The sequence below is a fragment of the Podarcis gaigeae genome, assembly GCF_964106915.1.
Source record: "Podarcis gaigeae genome assembly, chromosome: W".
Classification (NCBI taxonomy): Eukaryota; Metazoa; Chordata; class Lepidosauria; order Squamata; family Lacertidae; genus Podarcis; species Podarcis gaigeae.
Window position 1 is genome coordinate 14,722,690 of NC_139695.1, and position 25,256 is coordinate 14,747,945.

The 25,256-nt window shown below is 43.5% G+C and overlaps 1 protein-coding gene across 3 annotated transcripts in view; it reads right to left on the reverse strand.

Moving 5' to 3' along the window:
* The window catches only part of LOC310835941 (fragile X messenger ribonucleoprotein 1-like), a 217,997-nt gene that overhangs the window by 91,199 nt on the left and 101,542 nt on the right, over positions 1-25,256 (reverse strand). For all 3 annotated transcript variants that reach the window (XM_083720896.1, XM_083720898.1, XM_083720897.1), the window contains exons 6-10: positions 13,957-14,050; positions 13,744-13,860; positions 12,611-12,781; positions 7,738-7,816; positions 6,095-6,204 (exon numbers count right to left, since the gene is read on the reverse strand). In XM_083720896.1, the coding sequence (XP_083577022.1) occupies positions 6,095-6,204; positions 7,738-7,816; positions 12,611-12,781; positions 13,744-13,860; positions 13,957-14,050 (571 nt within the window). The remainder of the gene's footprint in view (positions 1-6,094; positions 6,205-7,737; positions 7,817-12,610; positions 12,782-13,743; positions 13,861-13,956; positions 14,051-25,256) is intronic.

The window sequence follows — 25,256 nt, forward strand, 5'->3', positions numbered from 1 at the left end:
GGAACTGGCCGAAATGACTGGCAGAATCCAAGACTTGGGAGAAGAAACAATTGAGGAGGACTGGAAAAAATTTAAGGACTATTTGAAAAAACATTATAAGCTGTACGAATGTTAAAAAATGCACCCTTTAGGAAACTCTAGCTTCAGCAATGGTAAATTAATGAAATGGAAATTAAGGCACAAGAAGTCAGAGGTAGAATAATGAAATAACTTTATTGTGTTTAAATGAAAATGTATATGATTTGGGTTATAACATCTTTGAAATTAGGTAACATGATAAAATGAAGGATACAATAAGTATTGAAACAAGTTAACAAATTGCTGATTTTCTGTACCACAGAGAATGCAGGGTTTGGAGGATGTGGGGAAGTCCATTAGACTTGATGGAAAAAAGAACATGGAAATTTGTAACTTTTCTATTTTATTTCTTATATCAGTTTTCTATTCTTTTTTCTGTATTTCATAAACTTAATAAAAATATTATATAAAAAAAAAACAGATTTCATGTCACCTTGATGAACGGTGTGCGACCTGACAGTGGAGCTGTCCGTCCAAATCAAAACATGTTTGAGATGGAATTGTTGGGCAAAGTGCATGAGCGCCATTCTGGCTGCATGCAACTCCAGCTAATTGATTGAGTGAGGTGTTTCTGATTTTGTCCACAGGCCTTGAATAAACTGGTTCTGACAGTGAGCTCCCCAAATTGGAGACTCGTGTTTGTGGTGATTAGAATTCTGATTGGGTCCTTGAAGGGGGTGCCCCTCAGAAGATTTTCCGTGCGGGTCCACCAACACATGAAGAACTTGAGATGAGGTGATAGACACCTGTAGCAATTGTGGGTAATGGCCCACTGATGAGGGAGTAGAGTCCACTGCAGGGTGCAGGCACGGTGTTTTGCCGAGGGTGCAATCTGCGAAGCTGACATGCAGAGGCTGAAGATCGATGCTAGATGTTTCGATGAGATTAAAGGAGATGCTGCTGCTTTGATCTTGGCTATCCCTCTTTGGAGAGACACTTCCCCCTTCACTGTAACCAAGAGGGCCCTGAGATGGAGGATTCTTTTGAGAAGGCGTTAGACAACTTTTTTCTCTGTTGATTAGGAAGTCATGGTCTTGCAAGGTGCAGAGGGTGAGTTGTAGATGGGCAAGCGCTTCATGAAAGGTTGGCGCTTTGACTAGGAGATAGAGAATTGGGTGCCATTTTTTCTGTGCTTTTCTGGGAACAACGAAGAATATGGAGTAGAGACCACAAAAACACTGGTGTGAAGGAGCTGGAACGATAGCTCCCATGGAAAGATGATAATGAATTGAAGACCAAACAGCTTGAAGACGAAGTTTGTTTTTTGGTAGTACGGAAGGGACGAAATGATCGGGAGGAACCGAAATGAAGTCTATTAGGTAACCTTCTGAAATAATTTTCAGAACCCAGTGGTTAGAGACAGACTTTTGCCAGGCAGGAAAAAGCTGGAAAGACGACAAACACACGGGACGTCACTGGGTTCGTTATTTGGTTGTCTTTGCATTTGAGGAAGTCTGGAACTGCTGGAACCCTTGCCTCCCTTGAAAACGATGACGAAAGGGCTGGGTTCGGAATGCAAAGTCCCTTTGTCTCTTCTGGGTTCGAAAGGGGCAAAAGGACTGAGATTGAGAAGCATTTGGTGAGAAACGATGGGCTGGTTGCTTGTCATCTCTCTGAGTTAGCAAAACTTTCCTTTTATCCTTTGATTCAATAAGGACATCTTTCAATGCCCCTTCCTCAAAAAGGTGACCGCCGGAAAAGGGAACGGTAGAAAGGTTCACCTTAAACGCTGCATCTAGCCATTATCTGGGATGTCACTGCTCTAGCTGAAAATTGAATGGAATCCATAGAGGCATCAGTCATAAAGGCCCAAGCCTTTAGCTTAGTCAGAATTTGGCGTTGATGGGCTGCATCTTGGGGATGAGATTACAGTAAGTTCTCAAGCCACACAATGCATGCTTGGGCACGTGATGAAGCCCAACACAGGAAGCTCTTAAGGAAAAGGCAGCTGTTTCATGAATTTTACATGGAGCAAACTCCAGCCTCCTGTCAGTCACGTACCAGAGTCAGGCATCTCCCTCCCGGGGGACCAGATGACGAGATGAAATATTTAACACCGGTTGGTCTATGGCAGGGGTCTTAATATGTGCAATGAACTCAGGATCCAAATCATATAACTTGTCAGCCAGGGCAGTATTCTTTCTAGAATGCATAGGTGCATTGAGCTCAGACTTAACAACCGCCTTCAATACTGAGGGCACCAACATAAAGTTAGCTGAGGTTAGCTGTACTATTAATTAGTACAGACACCTCGCTCTCTGGTTTTGAGGCTGACATTTTGTCAGACTGAGTTGATCATTCTAATGTGTGCATTATCTTACGTTTCAGGATGGGGGCGCTAGACTCTTGGAATATTCTTATATAAAGGGATTTGTCTTGAACAGAACCATCATTCTAATCATCATCAACTTTTGCTTCTAGCAAAGAGGATGGAGAGGAAGGAATAGGAAACTCATCCTCAGCCTCTTTTCCCATAGAGTTGAAGGGGTTAGGAGAAGAGATCCTAAGATCCAACTACAACAGAATGGGTTGCTTCCTTTGACTTAGGCTGCTTCTTTGGAGGCAAGTTTAAATGCAATTCAGAGGACAGTGAGGCAATAAGGGCTTCCTTCTTTTTTTAAAAAAAAATATATTAAGTTTTCCATTTAACAATCCAATCATATCACATTAGTTAATCCGAATTATACCAATACATATCATAAAATCCAAATATTTTGCCAAATTTTTTAAAATTTTTGTTGGGGGTACCCATGCTTCGAGTTCAGTAAGGGTCCAATCACCTCATATTTCTGCTGCATTGATATTCACAAGTCCCATCTTCCAATCTTCTTGCTGTTATCTTTTTTCTTCTTAATAACCTCTGAGTTGTTTCCACAGGCGAGTTGAAGCAAACATTATTATGTTTCTGTGTGGACTTTCACGCTGATCCAAAAGTCCTATTCGAGCGGCAGGCGCTATTTCAACAGTTCCGATGAAATAAAGTCTAAGCGTCTGCTCATTAATTTTCCCAGACCAGTTGCTCCATAAATCAGCCTTTCCAGGGGAGTTTTTGCCAAATCAGACGTACAATCCAAACATGATAACAGAACAGTGGCTCACCTCCCCTTTGACTGTAAATCTCGCAACAAAGTCTGTCTCATAATGGCGGATCCCGATTAGTAACTACGTCACCCAAAAGCCTTTCGTTTCCTTTCCAGATCTTCCACAAAACAAAGCCTTTAGTTAATATTTTTATTTCCACACAGTTTATATTCCAATCTCACTTGCTATCAATCATGTGACGGTTCTTCTAGGGGAGGGGTTCTTAGGTAAATCATATTTAAAAAAACAACGTTTCCCCCCCCCTTTCCGTTCCATTTCAACATACCAACATAGCTGTGATTCTTTGATGTAGTCCTCTGTTCAATCCATCCCATCACTCTTGACTTCTCAGTGGTAGATTTAATTAGCAGTTAGAACACCCTTTCCTTCGCTCAAAACATGTCCATTTACTTTTCTCCAATTATTTTATCTTAAGCAATGTAACTAGGGTCGCACTCAGAAGTAGCATCCGGGAGATCCAGAAACTCAGTCGAGGGTTTTCCGTCCAGTGCCCCCACCCCCTCCTTCTTTCGAACTCGGGGGTAATTTATTGGCAACTGCGGACGAGGCAGCATTTTCCCATCCCCTGGGAAGAATTCAGGAGGCTAATTTACTCCCATCATCAGCCTCGTAATTACCTCGTGTGAGCCGGAGAGATGGTATTGTCGGCCATCTTCCAAGGTGCCCATAGCGGCCCCCCATATAAGGGCTTCCTTCAACTGCTCAATTAATGGGGCTGGAAAGGTTTGAGAAATGGGGGATGGAGCACCGTGAGTGACTGGAGAGGGATCAAGACACTCTTGTTCCTGTTCCTCAGAAAAACCTAAGAATTCTGGCTCAGAATCAGATAAAGCATCAATCTGTGCCTCACCAGCAGGTGTCGGTATAGTCTTAGTATTCAACTGAATGGAAGCACTTTAGAGGCTGTATTGTGAGCCTGGGACTGATGTAAAATTATGGAAGAAAGACGCTTCCTTGGAAGGCCTGGGGGAGCAGTCTTAGCACGTCCCCTGGCCTTAGAGTACACTAAGTGCTTCAGTTTTTGCTTTGCTTTTTTGTAGGTGGGCTGCTTAAGCCACAAGTGTCCTCCATGGCGGCCATTAAAACAGCAAAGACAGACACACAAATACACAAACAGCCTCTGATTTTCACCAAATAAACACTCAACTCAGTTTGCCATGTTGGAATCCATGATTTCCAGGCAGCTGAGTTCCTTATATAAGCATGACCTATAACACTGGTGTGTGTTGGAGAGTGTTAGTGTGGCGTGGTTAGTGCTGAGGAGTTGCTGAGAGTTAAGAAGTCGTGTTGTAAATAGTAACTTGTGAATAGCTTGTATGTTTGCTGCTGTAAATAATAAAACAACAAGAACCAAGTTACTAGGTCAGCAGTTTTTGTTCCTACTAGTCGTGCAGCTGGGCAATCTCAAGAGTTGCTCAACAATCGCTGCGGTACTCTGCTAAGCTGTGCAACAGGCAAAAGCACTTCGAAGGTTCAGACGGTTCCAAAAGTTTTAACATGCCACTCCATGGACCAGGAGAAAAGAAAGGCAAAAGCCTTATGTCAAACCACACACTCTGTTTGCCATACTCAGGCAGGGATGGAATAGGAACGATGGTCTAAAAACAGCGAACCGGGAGGAGGTGGCCAAGTCGTTTTTAAATCAGGGCAGGAGAATGCAAATGCCACACCACGAGTCACATAAGTAACACACACACCAAAACAAAACAAATAAATACAGTTGTAACCCCAGAAAAATGGCGGTGGCCACTAGGCTAAGAAAAGGATCTCACTGAAAGAGGACCACTGTGGCAATGACACCGGCTCTGGAAAATTTATTGATTAAGTAAACAACTAAGGAATAAAAGAAGGGTGGTAAATAAGCAGAACAACCAAACGTAAAGAGTAAGGGAAAGGGTTTTTTTGTGGGGGGAAACACTTGTGGACAAAGAAAGAACTGTAAAACAAAAATAACGATAAAGGAAATCTAAAGAAAAAAAGGGGGTTCAGAGAAATTATCACTACACAAGTACTTTTACTTGAACTGTGAATTTCCTTTTAATTGAAACACAAGGCAACCATGAGATTCTGGATTGCACCCATGCTACCAATGTAAATGGTGAGCCATATTCAATTCAGTGAAGTCTGAACCTACTTGTGATACACTTAGCTAACCCCTGCAACCCTACCCAAACTACAACCAGATGACTGAGCTCCTGGTGCTTGTCAAACAAGCCTCACACAAGCAGTCATGGTGGGTTACATGTTGTGTAGGACTGATCCAAAAACAGGCCCATAAGTGCTCAGTTATACATGTAGTTGATAGTACAGCGGTACCTCGGGTTACATACGCTTCAGGTTACAGACTCCGCTAACCCAAAAATATTACCTCGGGTTAAGAACTTTGCTTGAGGATGAGAACAGAAATCATGCAGTGGCGGCACAGAGGCAGCAGAGGCCCCATTAGCTAAAGTGGTACCTCAGGTTAAGAACAGTTTCAGGTTAAGAACAGACCTCCAGAACGAATTAAGTTCTTAACCTGAGGTACCACTGTACCAAATAAATTCAGTAGCCATGGAATCACAGAATTGTAAAGTTGGAAGAGACCCTGAGGGTCATCTAGTCCAACCCCCTGCAAGGCAGGAATCTCAACTAGATCATAAATGAAACATGGCCTTCCAACCTCTGCTTTAAAACCACCTTTTAAAGGAGTCCATTCCACTGTCAAACAGCTCTTAACTTCCAAAAGTTCTTTCAAATGTTTAGTCAAAATCTCTTTTCTTGTAACTTGTATGCATGTAATTGGCCAGTGTTACACTAAAACTCATGACAAGTACTTAGAACCAGTAAGTAGAGTTTTTATAACAGAAATGCACAGTGCTACCTTGTTGAATCTAAAACAGCATATAAACCAAGTCCTGTTTATTTCACATACCTCTTCTCCTGGAAGATTTTTATCATTCTCAGCCTCAATTCTGACTCTTACAACACCTGATTTATCCACGATCTCTTGAATGAGTTTTCCGTTTTTCCCTATAACTTTTCCTATTAAGACATACAGAACATCTAGAATTTAGGGGTTTGATCAGGTTAGTAAAAGTATCAGCACAGAACATCTTTCATCAACCATTTGAAAGTTTCAGCCATGTGTTGATGCAGTAGCTTTGCACACCCTTCCAGGGGGCGTGTAAGTCAATTTGGTTGAGGGCACTTAGAAGCTTGCCTGTGATTGATAATCACACACACGCACACACGCACGCACGCACGCGCACACACACACACAGCGCTTCACTAATCATCATACTTATGCTTCTTTACAGCAATGTCTATTTGTCTTAATTCAAATCAGGCAATATATTTAAGATCATGATTTACATCAAGAAAAAAGGATCATTTTAATAACAGTAATTTCAATCACATATCCCTGAACAAGCAAGCATGCTACTCAGTTACTATAGCTGGAGTCTTTATACAACCTAGGAGCACTACCTAAAACTTCTGGTTAACTACAAGAGGCAGATCTCTGTTTGACTCTGTACAAGAAGGTAATTAAGAATACATCTTTCCATAACAGTAACTGATGGCCTCAAATTTTTAATGTGCTTTTATTATATATAGGTATGCTGAAAACTGCTTGGCTTTCAGGATATAGCAGTGTATGAATATTTTAATAAATTAATTACATAACTGGAGACAAACTGCAATACATGTTAACACTTACTTCAATTAAACAAAGGCAAGTCTTCCAGATTTTAATGTGCACAACATTGGATAAGCAAGGATTTATTCAGTGGACAATATAGAATCTCTCAATAAGATGTAAAGTAAATATTATGCTCTTTAGTTAGCAAAGTCAAGTATTTATATTTCAATAATTGAACACACTGCAGAGCTTTGGTAGCAGAAGAACATAAAATGTATTACTTCCTATGTCATTCATAATGTCTAATCCAGAAGCCAAGTGAATTCCTTCACAGTTTTTATATTAAAAGGCATATTTTAATGTAAATCTGTTTGATAAATGGTCACCATTTGGTTCTAAGATGATAAGCATGGACTTTAAATAGTTCACATTGTTAGGATTTTATCTGAAACCTTAACACATGTATCACAACTGAAACTTAAATACAGTGGTGCCCCGCAAGACGAACGCCTCGCAAGACGAAAAACCCGCTAGACAAAAGGGTTTTTCTGTTTTGGAGGCGCTTCGCAAAACGAATTTCCCTATGGGGTTGCTTCACAAGACGAAAAAATCTTGCGTCCCCCAGCGGTTTTTTTTTGCTTTTTTTGCCCTTTTCCTAAGCCGCTAAGCCGCTTATCAGCTGTTCCGCTGATAAGCCGCTTAACAGCTGATCGCTGGAAGCCGCTTGACAGCTCTAGCACTAATCCGCTAAGCTGTCAATGGGCTTGCTTCGCAAGACGAAAAAACCGCTAGACGAAGAGAATCGCGGAACGGATTAATTTCGTCTAGCGAGGCACCACTGTAATAAAATAGTCATGCTTTCAAATAGTTCTCTGTTCGTTCTAAGAAAACTAATCACTGATTTGACTTTGAAATCACAGCCCAAATTGACATACCTACTAGGTTTCTGGGGACTTGGATGATATCTTCAGCAAATTCAAGATAACTTCTTGCCTTCTTCACTGCATCTTGATCCTATAGGACAGAGATTTTCAACCTTTTTGAGTCCACGGGTCCCTTGACAAACTACATTCTTTCTGCGGCACCCCTATGGGGCTCAGGAGCCCACTTATGTCAACCCTTGCCTGCACAGCTGGCAGCCTCTCACCCTTTTTTGAACACCCTCCCTTGTGGAGTGTTCCCTCAGCCTCCTTCCCTCTCCCCTCTCCTTGCGAGTCCTCCAGGCAGCTGCTGCTGCCACCCCTGGTCTCTGAGTTGCCCCCACTCCAGAGAGAGGTGCCTCCTCTCACTGCCTCACAGGGGCCTGGGACTTGTCTATCCATTTCCAACAGCAAGGAATGACGGACTGGCTGGCTGGCTGAGCTCCTTCTCCCTCTTGCTTGCTTACTTAGAGGCCACTTCAGCTCCTGGCAACCAGCACCCCCTGGCCAGCCCCAGAGACACTATTCACCTGCTGAACTTGTAGCCAGGGCTGCTGCAACAAACAGCTGTGCAAGCCTTTGGGAGGCAGAGACGTAAGAGGCAGAGACGTAAGAGGAGGGAGGGAAGGAAAGAAGGGCAGAGGCCAGTATTGCCCACGGCACCCCTGACCATCATTCAAGGCACCCCAGGGTGCCTTGGTCACTGGTTGCAAACCACTGGTATAGGAAATACAATTAAAATGATAGAAAATTTTAACCTATATGATACTTGGAAAACGAAGCATCCCAATGAGAAGGATATTACACATTTCTCTGAAGCTAAAATATCGGGGGTGGGGTGGGGAGGATAGACACAATTTGGATTTCGAAAGGGTTGACTCTTAATTTGGAAAAGGCAGAAATCCTGAGCAGAACAATCTCAGACCATAATCCAGTAATAATTCATATGAAAACTAAAAAACAAACAAGGGGAAGATGGAGGCTGAATGATGAGATATGGAGAGATGAACAATTAGTGGCAAGAGCAAAAGAAACGTTGGCAGAATTCTTTGAAATAAACGAAAAACAAAACGCAGACATGAATGTAATTTGGGATGCAAGTAAAGCTTACATGAGGGGCTTTGGGATACAACAAATGTCTAGGATAAAAAATAAAAAAGACAAAAATATTCAAGAAATAACCAGACAGATAAATAATGAAAAAGAATTGATTAAAAAACCCAAAAACGGGGAAATAATTCAAAATATAAAGATACTACAATCTCATATATTTAATTTATTAAATAAGGAGGTGGAAAATAAAATTAAATGGATGAGACAAAGGTATTTCGAATCAGCTAATAAGCCCAGCAAGATGCTGGCCTGGTTGACAAAGGAAAAACATACAAAAAGAATTATAAATAAAATCTCAGACCAATGTGAAGAAATAACTGACCCCGAAAAAATTAAAGCAAAAATGTTATTAAAAAATTGACTGAATTGGAACAAAAAGACGATAACAAAATAAAGGAATATTTGTTAAAAAAACAATTACCAGTAATTGAAAAAGAAGAATATGATTATTTAAATTCTAGTATAGAAGCAGAGGAAATTGCACAAGTTACAAGGAAAATGAAGATTGGCAAATCATCAGGCCCAAATGGGATTACAATAAATTACTACAAAAAATTAGAGGAGGTAATTCTCCCAAAATTGAAAAGGGTTATTGTCAGGGAACTGCCATCGGAGCCAGAGGCGGAGGGAAGGCTCCAGAGGGATGCCGGAGAGGGTCCCAACAGGCAGAGAGGCAGCCCATCTGCTGGGGAAGGAAATCAGCATAACACCAGTGGAGAAGGGGGGCAGATGGAGGAATCGGAGAGGAGGCTCCAGGACTCTTCACCGGAGACCAGCGGAGAGAGCACGGGTCCTCCGCTGCCCACACCGTCCCTGCGCAGAAGACTTCCGCGCAGGGAGAGTAGGAGGAGACTTGGCGCCAAAGAACTTCTTTGCTGGAAGAAGTTCAAGAAACGCCCACTGACGGATACTGCCAGCGACTGAAACAGCCACAAAGTGAAGGGCTGTCCAGACAGAAAGGGTTCAACCAGGTAACCTAGCCAGGAGTGGCAGCAACTTACGCACGAGCAACCCCTATAACCATTACAGTTATGAACAATATATTTGAGGAAAGAAAAATTCCATGTTCATGGAAGGAGACCTTAATAACGCTTATACCTAAGCAGGGATCAGACTTGGAAAATATCAAAAATTATAGGCCAATATCACTATTAAATACAGATTATAAAATATTTACTGGAGTACTAGCAAATAGATTAAAACTTTTTTTGAATAGAATAAATAATAGTGATCAGGCCGGATTTTTGCTGGGCAGACACATACAAAAAATACAAGGATAATAATAATTGACCTCTTGGAATATGTAGAAATGAAACCTAGCAAAAAGGTAACTTTTTGCTGCAACTGGTGGATGCAGAAAAGGCCTTCAATAGGGTTTCTTGCGACTTCCTAGTGAAAACTATCAAATGAATGGAAATAAAATAACAAATGGAATTAAGGCTATCTATGCGAATCAGAAAGCAAAATTGATTATAAATAACAAGATTACTGAAGAATTTAATATTGAAAGAGGGACAAGACAAGGTTGCCCCCTCTCCCCACTCCCATTTATCACCATCTTAGAGACACTTTTAGTAGCAATAAGGAAGGACCCAAAGATTACAAGTATAAATTTAGGAACTCGATACAACAAAGTCAAAGCCTTTGCTGATGACGTGATTATTACTACTGAAAACCCTATGGAAAGTATACAAGATACCCTTTTAAAAATGGAAAAATATGGGGAAGTCTCAGGGTTTAAATTAACAGAGATAAATCCAAGCTTTTAACGAAAAACGTATGTAAGGAAGAACAAGATGAATTAGAAAAAGCAACGGGACTTAAAATAACTAGCAAAGCATATTACCAGGGGGTCTGGATTAATAATAAGAACATAAATCTGTATAAAGATAATTATGCGGGGGGGGGGGGAATGGAGAGAAATAAAAAAAGAACTAGAGACTAGGGGAAAACTAAATCTGTCCCTGTGGGGAAGAATATTGTATCTATCATCAAAATGATGGTACTCCCCAATATGCTTTTCCTATTCCAAACACTACCCATAATCAGTGAGATAAAATGTTTTAAGGACAGGCAAAAAGACCTTGCTAAATTTATTTGGCAAGGAAAAAAACCATGCATAAAATTCAAATTGTTAACAGAGGTTAAGGAGAGAGGGGGATTTGCAGTCCCAGATCTCAGATTATATTTTGAAGCGGCATGCTGTGTCATGTGACAAAGACACATGAGAGCAGAAGCAGCAAAGCAGGCTGGGAAGTGCTGGGACTGCACAATCATTTGGGCCTACTAAAGTTATTCAGGCCTAACTGCTAACTGTTGAGTCACTCTGACATGTGAACTGGCAGCCAGTTTCACTTTGTGCTCTCTGTAAGATGTCAGTGAGAGTCTGTCTGCTTCAGTTGTAAGCAGAGTCAGTATATAATCTCAGCCAAACTGTTCGGAACCATGTTGTTTATGAAGAAGTTTATTTAAATTCAGTAAAGCTTTTATTCTTTAAAACTCTGCATTATTAATTTACGCTGCGCGTCATGCTGGACCTGGATAAAGGATCGGATATTGCTAAAAAAACACTGAGCTATTGGGTTTAGAGGGTGGGGACAATGCTTTCGGCTGGCACGGGTACTTAGGATACGATAAAATGAAATCACATAGGGGATTCATAAATCACATTGTAAGGAAATAAACCTTTAATGGTTACAAGAACACCTTGGTAGCTCTCACCCATTGAATCGATAGCAGCCCATAGGAAGAATATGAGCAATGATTGGCCAATTTATAGGGATTTGGTAGAGGAAATAAGTAATTACCCCAAAATTAAAGAACTTTGAAGAAATAAAAAAGATGGGATTAACTTGATTAGAGTATTGTAAATTAAAAGCGGTCTTTGAAAAAGATAAAAGATGGAAGGGTTTTGATAATGAAATATTGAACCAGGAGAAAGAAATCCTATATAATAATCAAAAGACTTTATCCAAAATGTGTAAGTTTCTGTTAAATTGGCAGTTAAAAGATGAAGAAATCAAAGACGTTATGATAAAATGGGAACAAGATACAGGCCACACAATTGAATTGCATAAATGGAAAGAACTATGGACAAAGAATATACAATTTACAGCTTGCTACTTAATAAGAGAAAATCTCATGAAAATGCAATACAGGTGGTATTGGACCCCTGGAAAGCTGGCAAAAATTAATAAAACTCATAACAACAAGTGTTGGAGGTGCAAAAATCAAGTAGGAACCTTTTACCATATGTGGTGGGCGTGCCCAGAGACGCGAAAGTTCTGGGACACAACCTATGAGGAGATGAAGAAGTTATTAAAAATTACATTCAACAAAAAACCAGAAGAATTTCTTTTGGGAATTTTGACAAACAATATCCCTAAAGTGAAAACAAGACTATTTCTTTATGCAACGTCAGCAGCATGGAGCATGGAAGCAGCATGGAAGCAAGATCATATACCAACCAAAGAAGAATGGTTGTGCAAACTGTGCGAGTACTTGGAACTCGCAAAGCTGACAGATATAAGAAGATATAAATCTAACATCTAAGATATAAATTCTTCCTTTCTGGTGTTTCTGCTTTTACTCCTTTCTTTTTTGCTCTCTCTACTTAAGTTTTTGTATTTTCTTTTTTTGTTTAAGTTTGTGCATTTTGATTTATGTATATGTGCAATACTGTGTGTGTGTGTGTGTGTGTGTGTGTGTGTGTGTGTGGCTGTTAAAGGGTTGCAGTTTCCTAGAATCAGTTTCACAAAAAACAGATGCACCTCACCTCCCCATAAATATGGAATGTACAAGTGTCTTCATCAAGATCTATAGCTGTCACACCCGGTACTTTTCTGGCTTGCTGAATATTAGCACCATGAGTGCCAATGGCCAGACCCATTAGATCTTCACATACAATGAACTGCTCATGAAATCGTGAAGCAAGCTGTCTTGAACTCTGTAGAAAGATGCATTCTTGGTTAGAACTGAAATTCACTCACTGAGAACCCCTTAAAAAGTACCAAATAAAATCACTTAAAGTAGCAAAGCAGTTATGTGCATGTAATCGGCTAGCATTTTAGGGTATTCACCATTTCAAATGTTAAGTTGCGTTCAAATTACCGTATTTTTCGCCCTATAGGACGCACTTTTTCCCCTCCAAAAATGAAGGGGAAATGTGTGTGCGTCCTATGGGGCGAATGCAGGCTTTCGCTGAAGCCTGGAGAGCTTCAGGAAGCTATCCGCAAGTCTTGCGAGCCCGCGGGAGTTCCCGCCAAGCTTGCAAGGCTTGTGGGCAGCAGGCTGCAGCCAGAAGCACGGGGAGCGCTCCGGAGCGCGCCCTGGGCTACGGGCAGACGTCTGCAAGCCTTGTGAGCCCGGCGGGAGTTCCCGCCGGGCTCGCAAGGCTTGCAGATAGCAGCCTGTTCTGGGGGCTGGGGTCAGGGGAAGCTCGGGCTTCCCCCACCCCAGCACCGCGGCTGGGGGGGGGAATTATTTATTTATTTCCTAAAAAAAACCTAGGTGCGCCCTATGGGCCAGTGCGCCCTATAGGGCGAAAAATACGGTATATGGACTCAATGGTTATTCTTGGACAAGTGAGCCAACTTCAATTTCCAGTAGGTTAAATGGAAACTACAGTAACCTATCTCAAGGGCTATTGCTAGCACTGAATTAAATATGAAAGCATTATGTACCTCTTTGGGACAGAGTGGGCTAATAAGCTAAAATGAATAATATGCCTGAACTGTTTTCAGCATCATACTCTCAGTATTTTTACTATGGATCATTTCTTTGTTAAATTCTTATTTTTCCATTTCTACATAGAAGCCACCAAAAAAGAGACTCCACAGAGATGACTAGTACAACAAATACATTAGTGGAGTTTTATAATAGTTTTTCAGATACAAACTGATACAGTACCTCTAATTGTTTGCTTGCTTCTTCATTTCTCATTATCAGTGATAACTTGGTGCGAAGACTTCGAAAGTGAATATCAATGAGCATATTTGCACGTTTCATTGTTACCTCATTGATAGACTAAAGAATGGGGGGGGGGGGAGAGAATAGATCTCTGATCATTATCACATTCAATGTAAGACAGTCTGAGTACATCTCAACAGCAGAAATACTTACCAAAATTATAAGTTGATGGGCTTCAGAATCATATGTTACTGAGAACGCCCCAACTGCCTTCTTGAAGTCCTTGTGCGTAGATTCCTTAGCACACCTAAAACACAAAGTACTTAAAAAATTCAGAACTGTTTATTTAATGAAACCATATTGTTGTAAAGCAGTCATAGAACTGCAATGAAAACAAGTATTATCTAGTATGCAATGCACCACAGGGCGAGGAAAGAGAAGAGCTCTGGTGTACTTTTCAACAATGAAATGCCATAGTCTAGCAGAAAAAGCTCAAAGTCATGTCTTCAATGTGACATCTTTAAAAGTGACCAACACTGAAATAATTCAGAAGCCTTCACCATTAGGTATGACTTATACTTAAATATTTCTCTTTGGATTTAACTAGTTAGGTTAAACTAGTCCATGTATGCATAGGCAATTAAATAGTGGCAAACACAATTTGACATATTAACTGTTCATATTCATGAATATACAGTATTGCCATAAATAAAATATTTTAATTAAATGTCATGTTGCTGTCCACAATGTCTGTCAGGACTTGCAGGAACTAGCTCAGTTGCAACATATTTTTAAACAAATTTGCATTATATCAAGTGTCTGCTACTGGTAAAATAACGAAGAAGAATTTATTATGGCCATAGACTAGCATAAGGTAAGAGCATCTACATACATAAATATAAAGCATGCTAAATAGGCAATAGGGCAACTGTAGAAGTAGGGGATAGACATACTTATTCTCTTAATTACGATAGACCAGCGTAAGATAAAAACACATAAAAGCACATAAATCATGTGGCACATACCATCCTCACATAGCCGCACAATATCTGGCAACTGTGTATGTTATATCCGGGTTTATATCTTGGAGCAGTAAGGAGATATAGAATTGCCCTGTGTGTCCTGGAAATTTGTGTATTATTGGCAGAATAAACCTGGCATGTATATTAGTATAATACTGGCAATGGAAAAAAACCATGTTCAGTTGTTTCTATGTGCCCAGAGCCACAGGGGCACTTTCTCTCCTCATAAGGTGTCTTCCTAAAACAATATTCCTGGATGGCTGAAGGGAGAGCCTGGCAAAGAGACAGAGTGAAAGCTCTTTGCTGTTTTGGTATTTAAAGATTGGTTAAATATGCCATTGGAGAGGTGAGGTACCTACTGGTTTCACTGATAATAAAATTTGAGGACCTGGCTAGATCTGACTGATGTTCTGTATCAACCACACACTGTTTAATTGTTTCTTTGGCCTGTTCATAGCCCATGCCAAGTAAAAGCTGCAGGCTAAGACCTAGAGTTCTCTTCCATGTTATTGGAAAGTCATCCTTTATAATTAGGGGGACAAGGCCATATGAGGTATAAATGGTTGGGGAAAGCCAGTCAGAAGGAAAGAAGGAAAGAAAAGGAAAGAAGGAAAGAAAAGGAAAGAAGGAAAAGGAAAGAAGGAAAAGGAAAAGGAAAAGGAAAAGGAAAAGGAAAAGGAGAAGAGAAGAGAAGAGAAGAGAAGAGAAGAGAAGAGAAGAGAAGAGAAGAGAAGAGAAGAGAAAAGAAAGAAATTGTACCCCGCATTCCCCGGCCGGAGCCAGGCTAAGGGTGGCTAACATCATAAAACTAACACAGTATACAAAGAACATAAAACAGGCAACCAATTAATTAAAATACATCTTAAAATTAGTTCAGAGCAAATTAAAATCTGGGCAGATGGCAGTCCACAGGTAAAATTGAGAGTGGTTAATATTCTCCAGGACCAAATGTTACCACTGGTTTTATAAAGGACCTGTGAGCAGGCTAGGGCCTCTTTAATGCTTGTTCTTCTACAGAAACAAAAGAACCAGACTGAACCCTAACCAAAGGCCTGGCGGAACAGCTCTGTCTTGCAGGCCCTGCGTAAAGATGTCAAATCCTGCAAGGCCCTGGTCTCTTGTGAGAGAGCATTCCACCAGGCCGGGGCCACGGCCGAAAAGGCCCTGGCTCTAGTCGAGGTCAGTCTAATCTCCCTGGGGCCTGGGATCTTCAGAGTGTTATTATTTGCAGACCTTAAGGGAGCAACTGGACTTCTCCGCGACCTTTCCCCTCTGCAGGGAGGTGGGACCAATTCAGATGGTCCGCCCCCGCCATTTAATGGATCCAAATGATTTCCAGAGAGTGGAAGGGGGTGCTTTATCCCATGTTGATGGCCTTTCAGCTGATTCCCTGGTGGCCCATTGGAATGTGGAGCTAACCAGGGATATTGACTGTTTGGCTCTGAAGCGTCCTCTCCGATTGCATGGTGCCCGGACAGCCCCATGGTTTTCCATGGATCTGAGGGCAATGAAACAATCGCTGAGACAGCTAGAGCGCCAGTGGCCGATAACTCATTCTAAAGCTGACCGGACACGGGTTAGAGCTCAGTGCTGAGCCTACCAAGTGGCGGTAGTGATGGCGAAGAAGACTTTTTTCACTGCCTCTATTGCATCTGCAGAAAACAGCAGCAGGAGACTTTTTCAGGTGGTTCGCAATTTAGCGGAACCACCTGCTACACTGGGGCCCAGTACGGGCCACATGATCTCCTGCAATGATTTTGCAAAGATTTTTGCAGATAAAGTCGCTCAGATTCAGGAAGAGGTAGACTCCACTGTGGGAGCAGGGCTGGGGCTGTAGAGTGGTACAGTCCTCTCTATTAAAGTTGTGTGGGATCAATTCCAATCTGTTACCTCCAAGGATGTGGACAGGCTGCTTCGACGAGTGAAACCAACCACCTGTCTCCTTGATCCTTGCCCATCCTGTCTTATAAAAACTAGCTGGGAAGGGCTGGGCAATGGGCTTCGCAGGGTTTTAAACGCTTCTCTCTGTGAGGGAGCCTTCCCAGACGCGCTGAAAGAGGCGGTCATTAAACCGCTTCTTAAAAAAACATCTTTAGATGCGGCCAATATGGCCAACTATCGCCCAGTCTCAAATCTTCCATTCTTGGTCAAGGTGATTGAGAGAGTGGTTACTGAACAACTCCAGGCACGCCTGGAAGTAGCAGGCCATTTGGATCCCTTCCAGTTGGGATTCATGCCTCATGATGGGACTGAAACTGCCTTGGTCGCACTGGTCAGTGATCTCCGGAGGGCTAGGGAAAAAGGTGAGAGCTGTTTCCTAGTTCTGCTGGATCTCTCAGCGGCTTTTGACACCATCGATCACAACATCCTTCTGCACCGTCTAGATGGGCTGGGAGCTGGGGGGCACTGTTATACAGTGGTTCCGCTCCTTCCTCCTGGTCCGTTTTCAGAAAGTGGTGGTGGGAGATGAGTGTTCAGACCCCTGGGCTCTCACTTGTGGGGTGCCTCAGGGTTCTGACCTCTCCCCCATGCTTTTCAACATCTACATGCAGCCGCTGGGAGAGATCATCAGGGGGTTTGGGCTGGGTGTTCATCAGTATGCGGATGATACCCAGCTCTACCTCTCTTTCAAATCAGAACCAGTGAAGGCGGTAAAGGTCCTGTGTGAGTGTCTGGAGGCAGTTGGAGGATGGATGGTGGCTATCAGATTGAGATTGAATCCTGACAAGACAGAAGTACTGTTTTTGCTGGACAGGAGGCGGGCAGGTGTGGAGGATTCCCTGGTCCTGAATGGGGTAACTGTGCCCCTGAAGGACCAGGTGCACAGCCTGGGAGTCATTTTGGACTCACAGCTGTCCATGGAGGCGCAGGTTAATTCTGCTCCATCTGGTACGAAGGCTGAGACCCTACCTGCCCGCAGACTGTCTCGCCAGAGTGGTGCATGCTCTAGTTATCTCTCGCTTGGACTACTGCAATGCACTCTACATGGGGCTACCTTTGAAGGTAACTACAACTAATCCAGAATGCGGCAGCTAGACTGGTGACTGAGGGTGGCCGCCGAGACCACATAACACCTGTCTTGAAATACCTACATTGGCTCCCAGTATGTTTCCGAGCACAATTCGAAGTGTTGGTGCTGACCTTTAAAGCCCTAAACGGCCTCGGTTTGGTATACCTGAAGGAGCGTTTCCACCCCCATCGTTCTGCCTGGACACTGAGGTCCAGTGCCGAGGGCTTTCTGGTGGTTCCCTCCCTGCAACAAGCCAAGTTACAGGGAACCAGGCAGAGGGCCTTCTCGGTAGTGGCACCCACCCTGTGGAACGCCCTCCCACCAGATGTCAAAGAGGAAAGCAACTACCAGACTCTTAGAAGACATCTGAAGGCAGCCCTGTTTAGGGAAGCTTTTAATGTTTAATAGATTATTGCATTTTAATATTCTGTTGGAAGCTGCCCAGAGTGGCTGGAGAAACCCAGCCAGTTTTATTATTATTAAAATCAGCACCTTAAATCTGATCCTGTACTCCACCAGGAGCTAGTGCAGCTGGTATAGCACCGGATGAAGGTGCTCCCGCGGCAAGGCCCCCGTGAGGAGTCTCGCCGCAGCATTGTGCACCCGCTGGAGTTTCTGGGTCAGTTTCAAGGGCAGCCCCACGTAGAGCAAGTTACAATTATCAAGTCTGGAGGTGACTGTCGCATGGATCACAGTGGCAAGGTCAGGGTGAGAGAGGTAAGGAGCCAACTGCTTAGCTTGGCGGAGATGAAAAATGCCGCATTTGTTGTAGCTGTAACCTGCACCTCCATAGAAAGGGAGGTGTTGAAGATTACACCCAAACTCTTGACGGAAAGCGCTGGCACTAATTGCGCCCCCGCAAGGGATGGGAGCTAGGTCCCCAACCGCATATCGTCCCGACGCAGCCAAAGGACCTCTGTCTTCAAAGGATTTAACTTCATCCAGCTCCCCCGTAGCCATCCAGCCATGGCTTCCAAAAATCTGATCAGTGTGTCTGGGGCCAAGTCAGGGTGGCCGTCCATCAACAGATAGGGTTAGGCGTCATCAGCATACTGATGGCAACCCAAGCCAAAGCTCCGGAAAAGCTGGGCAAGGGGGTGCATAAAGATGTTAAAAAGCATTGGGGAGAGAACTGCATCCTGTGGTACTCCATACACCAAGGAGTAGCATGATGACAGCTTCCTGCCCCCCCCAGCGCCACCCTCTGTCCCCGACCAGAAAGGAACGAGCACAGCCATTGAAGGACTGTGCCGCAAATCCCCATGTTGGTGAGGCTGCGTTCCAGAAGTTCGTGATCAACTATGTCAAAGGCTGCTGACAGATCTTAGAGAATCAACAGCCCCGACGCGGCTCGGTCCAACTGCCTATGGAGATAATTATATTTTTATAATTATTATTATCATTATTGGTAAAAAGATAGCCAGAAGTTAAGTATGGCCATCCACACTCTCTGCTCTGTTTTAAGACATAAGGTAGCATTTGAGAAATACTCTGGCACTTTAAAAGTTGATTTTAGGAACTTAGATTGTACTACTCCCAATAATGTGAGATTAGTGAAGGAGCCTAGTTGGGCACCATATAAAAACCGTGCAACCAACTTGGCTTTAAACAGTTTTAAGGCTGCAGGTCTATAATGTCCACCTTTGGTCCTAAAGTATTTAAGTATGGCAGTTGAGCTTCTCTGTGCATTCTCAGCTGAATAATCAACATGGGCTTTTCTGTTTCCGGAAAAATGGAGGACTACCCCCAGATATTTAAAGCAGATAACCTGCTCAATCTTGTGGCCATCAATATACCATGAGAGAAGTTTAGGCCTTTGGGCAGGTGTCATGATTTTAGTTTTCTGACAGTTAACTTCTAATTTGCCCTCCTTACAATATACTGTGAATACTTTCATATCTCTTCTAAGGCCTATAGGTGTTCTTTAAAGAATTGCTGTATGATCTGCATACAGCAGGACTGCGATATGCTTCCCTGCCAATTTTGGGGATGGAAGTTCACATTCTTCTTCTTTGTCGATCACTCGTAGCCGAGTAATATTGTCTTCCATAGACATGGTTTTAACAATGAGTCCGTAAGTGATTGTGGAGGCCAATTATGGATCCACACATACTTCCACAGTGGGGACATTGGTTTCCGGGCGGGAGTTGATCACGGTGTGGATTTGCCAAGCGTGCCTTCCTCTTAGCATGTTTCTCCCTTGCGTCCTGAGTTCAAAAGTCTTTAAAGGCCATGACACCTTTGATAAAGGCTGTTCTCCAATTGGAGCTCTCGCAGGCCAGTGTTTCCCAGTTGTCAGTGTTTATACTACATTTTTAAAGATTTGCCTTGAGACAGTCTTTAAACCTCTTTTGTTGACCACCAGCATTACGCTTTCCATTTTTAAGTTTGGAATAGACTAGTTGCTTTGGAAGACGATCATCAGGCATCCGTACAACATGACCAGTCCAACAAAGTTGATGTTGAAGAATCATTGCTTCAACACTGGTGATCTTTGCTTCTTCCAGTACACTGATATTAGTTCCCCTGTCTTCCAAAGTGATGTGTAAAATTTTTCGGAGACACCGTTGATGGAATCTTTGGAGGAGTTGGAAATGGCATTTATAAGTGGTCCATGTTTCACAAGTATATAGTAAGGTTGGTAGTACAATAGCTTTGTAAACAAGCATTTTGGTTTTCCTGTGAATGTCCTGGTCCTCAAACACTCTGCACTTCAATTGGGAGAAAGTCACACTCGCAGAGCTCAGGCGATGCTGGATTTCGGCATCAATGTTGGCCCTTGTGGAAAGATAACTGCCTAGGTAGGAGAAGTGGTTGACATTTTCCAAAGTTACACCATTGAGTTGGATTTGTGGTGCTGCAGAAGGGTTATTTTGTACTTGTTGGTGCAGCACTTTGGCTTTTTGGATGTTGAGTGATAGGCCAAGCTTTTCGTAAGCTTCTGCAAAGATATTTAGGATCGTTTGGAGGTCATCCTTTGAGCGTGCACACACTACGTTGTCATCAACATACTGAAGCTCTATGACGGATGTTACGGTAACCTAGTCTTTGCTTTCAGCCTGCTCAGATTTAAGAGCTTTCCATCTGTTCGATATATGATTTCTACTCTGGTGGGGAGTTTCCCTTCGACAAAGTGTAGGATCATGGCAATGAAAATAATGAATAGAGTTGGGGCAATAACACAACCCTGTTTAACACCAGATCCCACTGTGAATGATTCACTTTGAAAGCCATAGTTATCTGCGATTGTTGCTGTCATGTTATCATGGAGGAGCCAAATGATGTTTACAAATTTATCTGGGCAGTCAATTTTCAGAAGGACAGTCCACAGGGCATTACGATTTACAGTGTCGAAAGCGTTAGTCAGGTCAATAAACACCATATACAGGGCTTGGTTTTGCTCTCTGCATTTTTCTTGAAGCTGTTGAGCTGTGAAAATCATGTCCACTGTCCCCCTAGAAGGCTGAGAACCATTTTGGGATTCAGGAAGGGTCACCTCGGATATTGTTGAGACAAGGTTTGCTAAGATCCTTGCAATAATTTTGCCGGCCACAGCTAACAGAGAGATGCCTCAATAGTTTCTACAATCAGTTCTGTCACCATTTTTAAAGAGATTGGTAATTTTGGCATCCCTAAAGTCTGCTGGGATCTCTTCTCTTTCCCAATTTTTTTCGATGAGCTTGTGAAGTTGTTGTTTAAGTTCAATTCCGCCCACTTCAAAGATTTCAGCAGGTATCCCATCAGGTTCACTGGTTTTGTTGTTTTTCATTTGGTTAATCGCTGTACACAACTCTCCCAGATTTGGAGATACTGCAAGCTCATCTCTAACTTGTTTTTGCAGAATTTGTAAGAGGACCTCAGCAGCTACGGGGGAGTTACGGTTGAGGAGATGTTGGTAATGTTCTTTCCAGCGCAGTGCAATAGCTTCTTTATCTATTAGAAGTGTGATACTGTCTGCTGAGCGTAGGGGGCATATGCCATGATTTATTGCCCCATAGACGGTCTTTGTAGCTTTAAAGAAACTCTGTGAATCATGAGTGTCGGCTAAGTGCTGGATCTCTTGAGCTTTTTTCATCCACCAGGTGTTTTTTAGTTCTCTGGTTCTTCTTTGAACCTCAGCCTTAGCGTTGGCATAAGTTTTTTTCTTCGTGGCACAGTTTCTATCTCTTTGCCAGATCTGAAAGGCCTTCCTTTTCTTGTCAGTCATGTGTTCAATCTCACTGTCATTCTCATCAAACCAGTCCTGGTGTTTCTTGGTTTGGTATCCAATAGTTTGTTCACAGTCTGCAATAATGGATGTTTTTAGCTTGGTCCAGTGTTCCTCGATGTTATCAGGGAATTCTGAAAGCAGATGGTCCTTAAGAGTCATTTGGAAGCAATCCCGCTTAATGGGATCTTGAAGGGCTTGAGTGTTCATTTTGCGCCTTGGTTTCCTTCCTTGAAGCCTGCGTTGAGGTATAATCTTGATAGCCATTGTGGAGTGTATTAGTCGGTGATTTGTCCAGCAGTCGTCGGCGCTCATCATAGCTCTGGTAAGGAGCACATCACGTCAATCTTTAGCATGGACAATAACATAGTCTTAGAGGTGCCAATGGTTTGACCGAGGATGCCTCCATGAAGTTTAAAATTTATTTTTCTGTCAAAAGAGTGTGTTGGTAATAACAAGGTTGTGCACTGCACATATCGTCAAAAGTAAGATTCCATTCTGGTTGCTGTTGCCAATTCCTTCTTTCCCAATAGTCCCAGGCCACAGATTGAAATCTTGCCCAACTCTTGCATTAAAATCACCCAGCAGGATAATTTTCTCTTCCTTCGGCGTCTCTGATAGGACGGTATATAGCTGAGAGTAAAATTTTCTTTAATGTGTTTGTCGGCATCCAGTGTTGGTACATAAGTGCTTATAATAGTAGCCTGTTGGTTTTTGGTGAGCTTTATTCAAAAGGTTGAGAGTCGCTCATTAATGCCGGTGGGGACTTCTGACAGGAGCTTCACAAGGTCGTTTTTGATAGAGAAGCCTACCCCATGTATTCAATGTTCTTGTTCAGATAGACCTTTCCAGAAGAAAGTGTAGCCTCCTTTTTCTTCCTTCACTTGTCCCTTGCCTTCTCTTTGAATCTCGTGAAGCGCTGCAATATTGATGTTAAAACGTTGCAGCTCTCTTGCAATGATGGCAGTTCTGCGTTCAGGATGCTCACTATCTGTGTTATCTGACAAAGTCCATATACAGTGGTGCCTCGCAAGACGAAAAGAATCCGTTCCGCGATTCTCTTCGTCTAGCGGTTTTTTCGTCTTGCGAAGCAAGCCCATTGACAGCTTAGCGGATTAGCGCTACAGCGGTCTAGCGGCTTCTAGCGATCAGCTGTTAAGCGGCTTATCAGCGGATCAGCTGTTAAGCGGCTTAGGAAAAGGGGGGGAGCAAAAAAAAACCGCGGGGACTCGCAAGATTTTTTCGTCTTGCGAAGCAACCCCATAGGGAAATTCGTTTTGCGAAGCGCCTCCAAAACGGAAAACCTTTTCGTCTAGCAGGTTTTCTGTCTTGCGAGGCGTTCGTCTTGCGGGGCACCACTGTATTCCATGTTCCAAAGTTCAGTTGTCTTTTACGACCGCTAGGTGGTGACCCCACTGGGTGCGGTAATCCAGTCAGGGAGAAGGGGGGGCAGACTATGTTTAGGGCACCTTTTCTAGCCCCTCCCTGTTTTTGGGATGAGCAGAGTGGATCCTAAAAAGGGCTGCTCAGTCATGGATACAGCTGCCGAGCTGCTCAACTGCCTCGTTCCTTGAGTCAGAACAACTGTGCTGGTTCAGAGCGGTTGCTGAACAGCTTGGTAGGTTTCTGGATGAAACATCTGCTCTGGATCCATTCCAGTCCGGCTTCCGTGCTGGTCATGGGACCGAGACGGCTCTGGTCGCCCTAACAGATGATCTCCGTAGGCAGCTGGATCGAGGCGGGTCGGGGCTGCTGATTCTTCTAGATCTGTCAGCAGCCTTCGACATGGTCGATCACGAACTCCTGGACCACCGCCTTGCCGACGTGGGGATCCAGGGCACAGTCCTTCAATGGCTGCGCTCGTTTCTCTCTGGTCGGGGACAGAGGGTGGCGCTCGGGGGGGAATTGTCATCGCGCCACTCCTTGGTGTGTGGAGTGCCTCAGGGTGCGATTCTCTCCCCGATGCTTTTTAACATCTTTATGCGCCCCCTCGCCCAGCTTGTCCGGAGTTTTGGGCTGGGTTGCCATCAGTATGCCGATGACACCCAACTCTATCTGTTGATGGATGGCCATCCTGACTCAGCCCCCGATACACTGGCGAGATGTCTGGAAGCTGTGGCTGGATGGTTACGTGGGAGCCGGTTGAAGTTAAATCCTTCGAAGACAGAGGTCCTCTGGCTGGGGCAGGATGATATGGGATTGAGGGGGCAACTCCCATCTCTTGCGGGGGTGCAATTAGTGCCAGCACCGTCCGTTAAGAGTTTGGGTGTAATCTTCGATACCTCCCTCTCTATGGAGGCGCAGATTACAGCTATAACAAAGGCGGCATTTTTTCATCTCCGCCAAGCTAAGCAGTTGGCCCCTTATCTCTCTCGCCCTGACCTAGCCACTGTGATCCATGCGACGGTCACCTCCAGACTGGATTATTGTAACTCGCTCTACGTGGGGCTGCCCTTAAGACTGACCCAGAAACTCCAGCGGGTGCAGAATGCTGCAGCGAGACTCCTTATGGGGTCTTCGCTGCGAGATCACATTCATCCGGTACTATACCAGCTGCACTGGCTCCCGGCGGAGTACAGGATCAGGTTTAAGGTGCTGGTTTTAACCTTTAAAGCCCTATACGGCCTAGGACCCTCGTACCTACGGGACCGCCTCTCCTGGTATGCCCCACAGAGAAACCTACGGTCTGCAAATAATAACATCCTCAAGGTCCCAGGCCTCAGAGAGGTTAGGCTGGCCTCAACTAGAGCCAGGGCCTTTTCGGCTGCGGCTCCAATCTGGTGGAACGCTCTGTCACAAGAGACTAGGGCCCTGCGGGACCTGACATCCTTCCGCAGAGTTGTTCCACCAGGCCTTTGGCCAGGGCGCAGCCTGACTCCCTCCTCTGGCAACCTGCTTAGAATCTTGCTTAATTAGTTGCCATTAATTTGATTTTAATTGATTTTTATAATGAAATATTTTTAGAATGTGTTTTTTAGAATTTGATTGTTGATTGTTGTTAGCCGCCCTGAGCCCGGCTTCGGCTGGGGAGGGCGGGATATAAATAAAATTTATTATTATTATTATTATTATTCATGACTAGGGGTTTCCAGATTTCACAATCCTCCCCCCGTTATCATTTGCCGATTGCCATGGGACTTTGGGGGCTTGGGTTGGGTTTTTGGAAGACGCCTGTGCGTGAATTTGTTTTATGTGTGTAGATCAGTGCACGCTGACCAACGCACAGTCTTCACAGTAGGGCTCTGTTCCGATGGCATGAAGTAGTCACGACAAA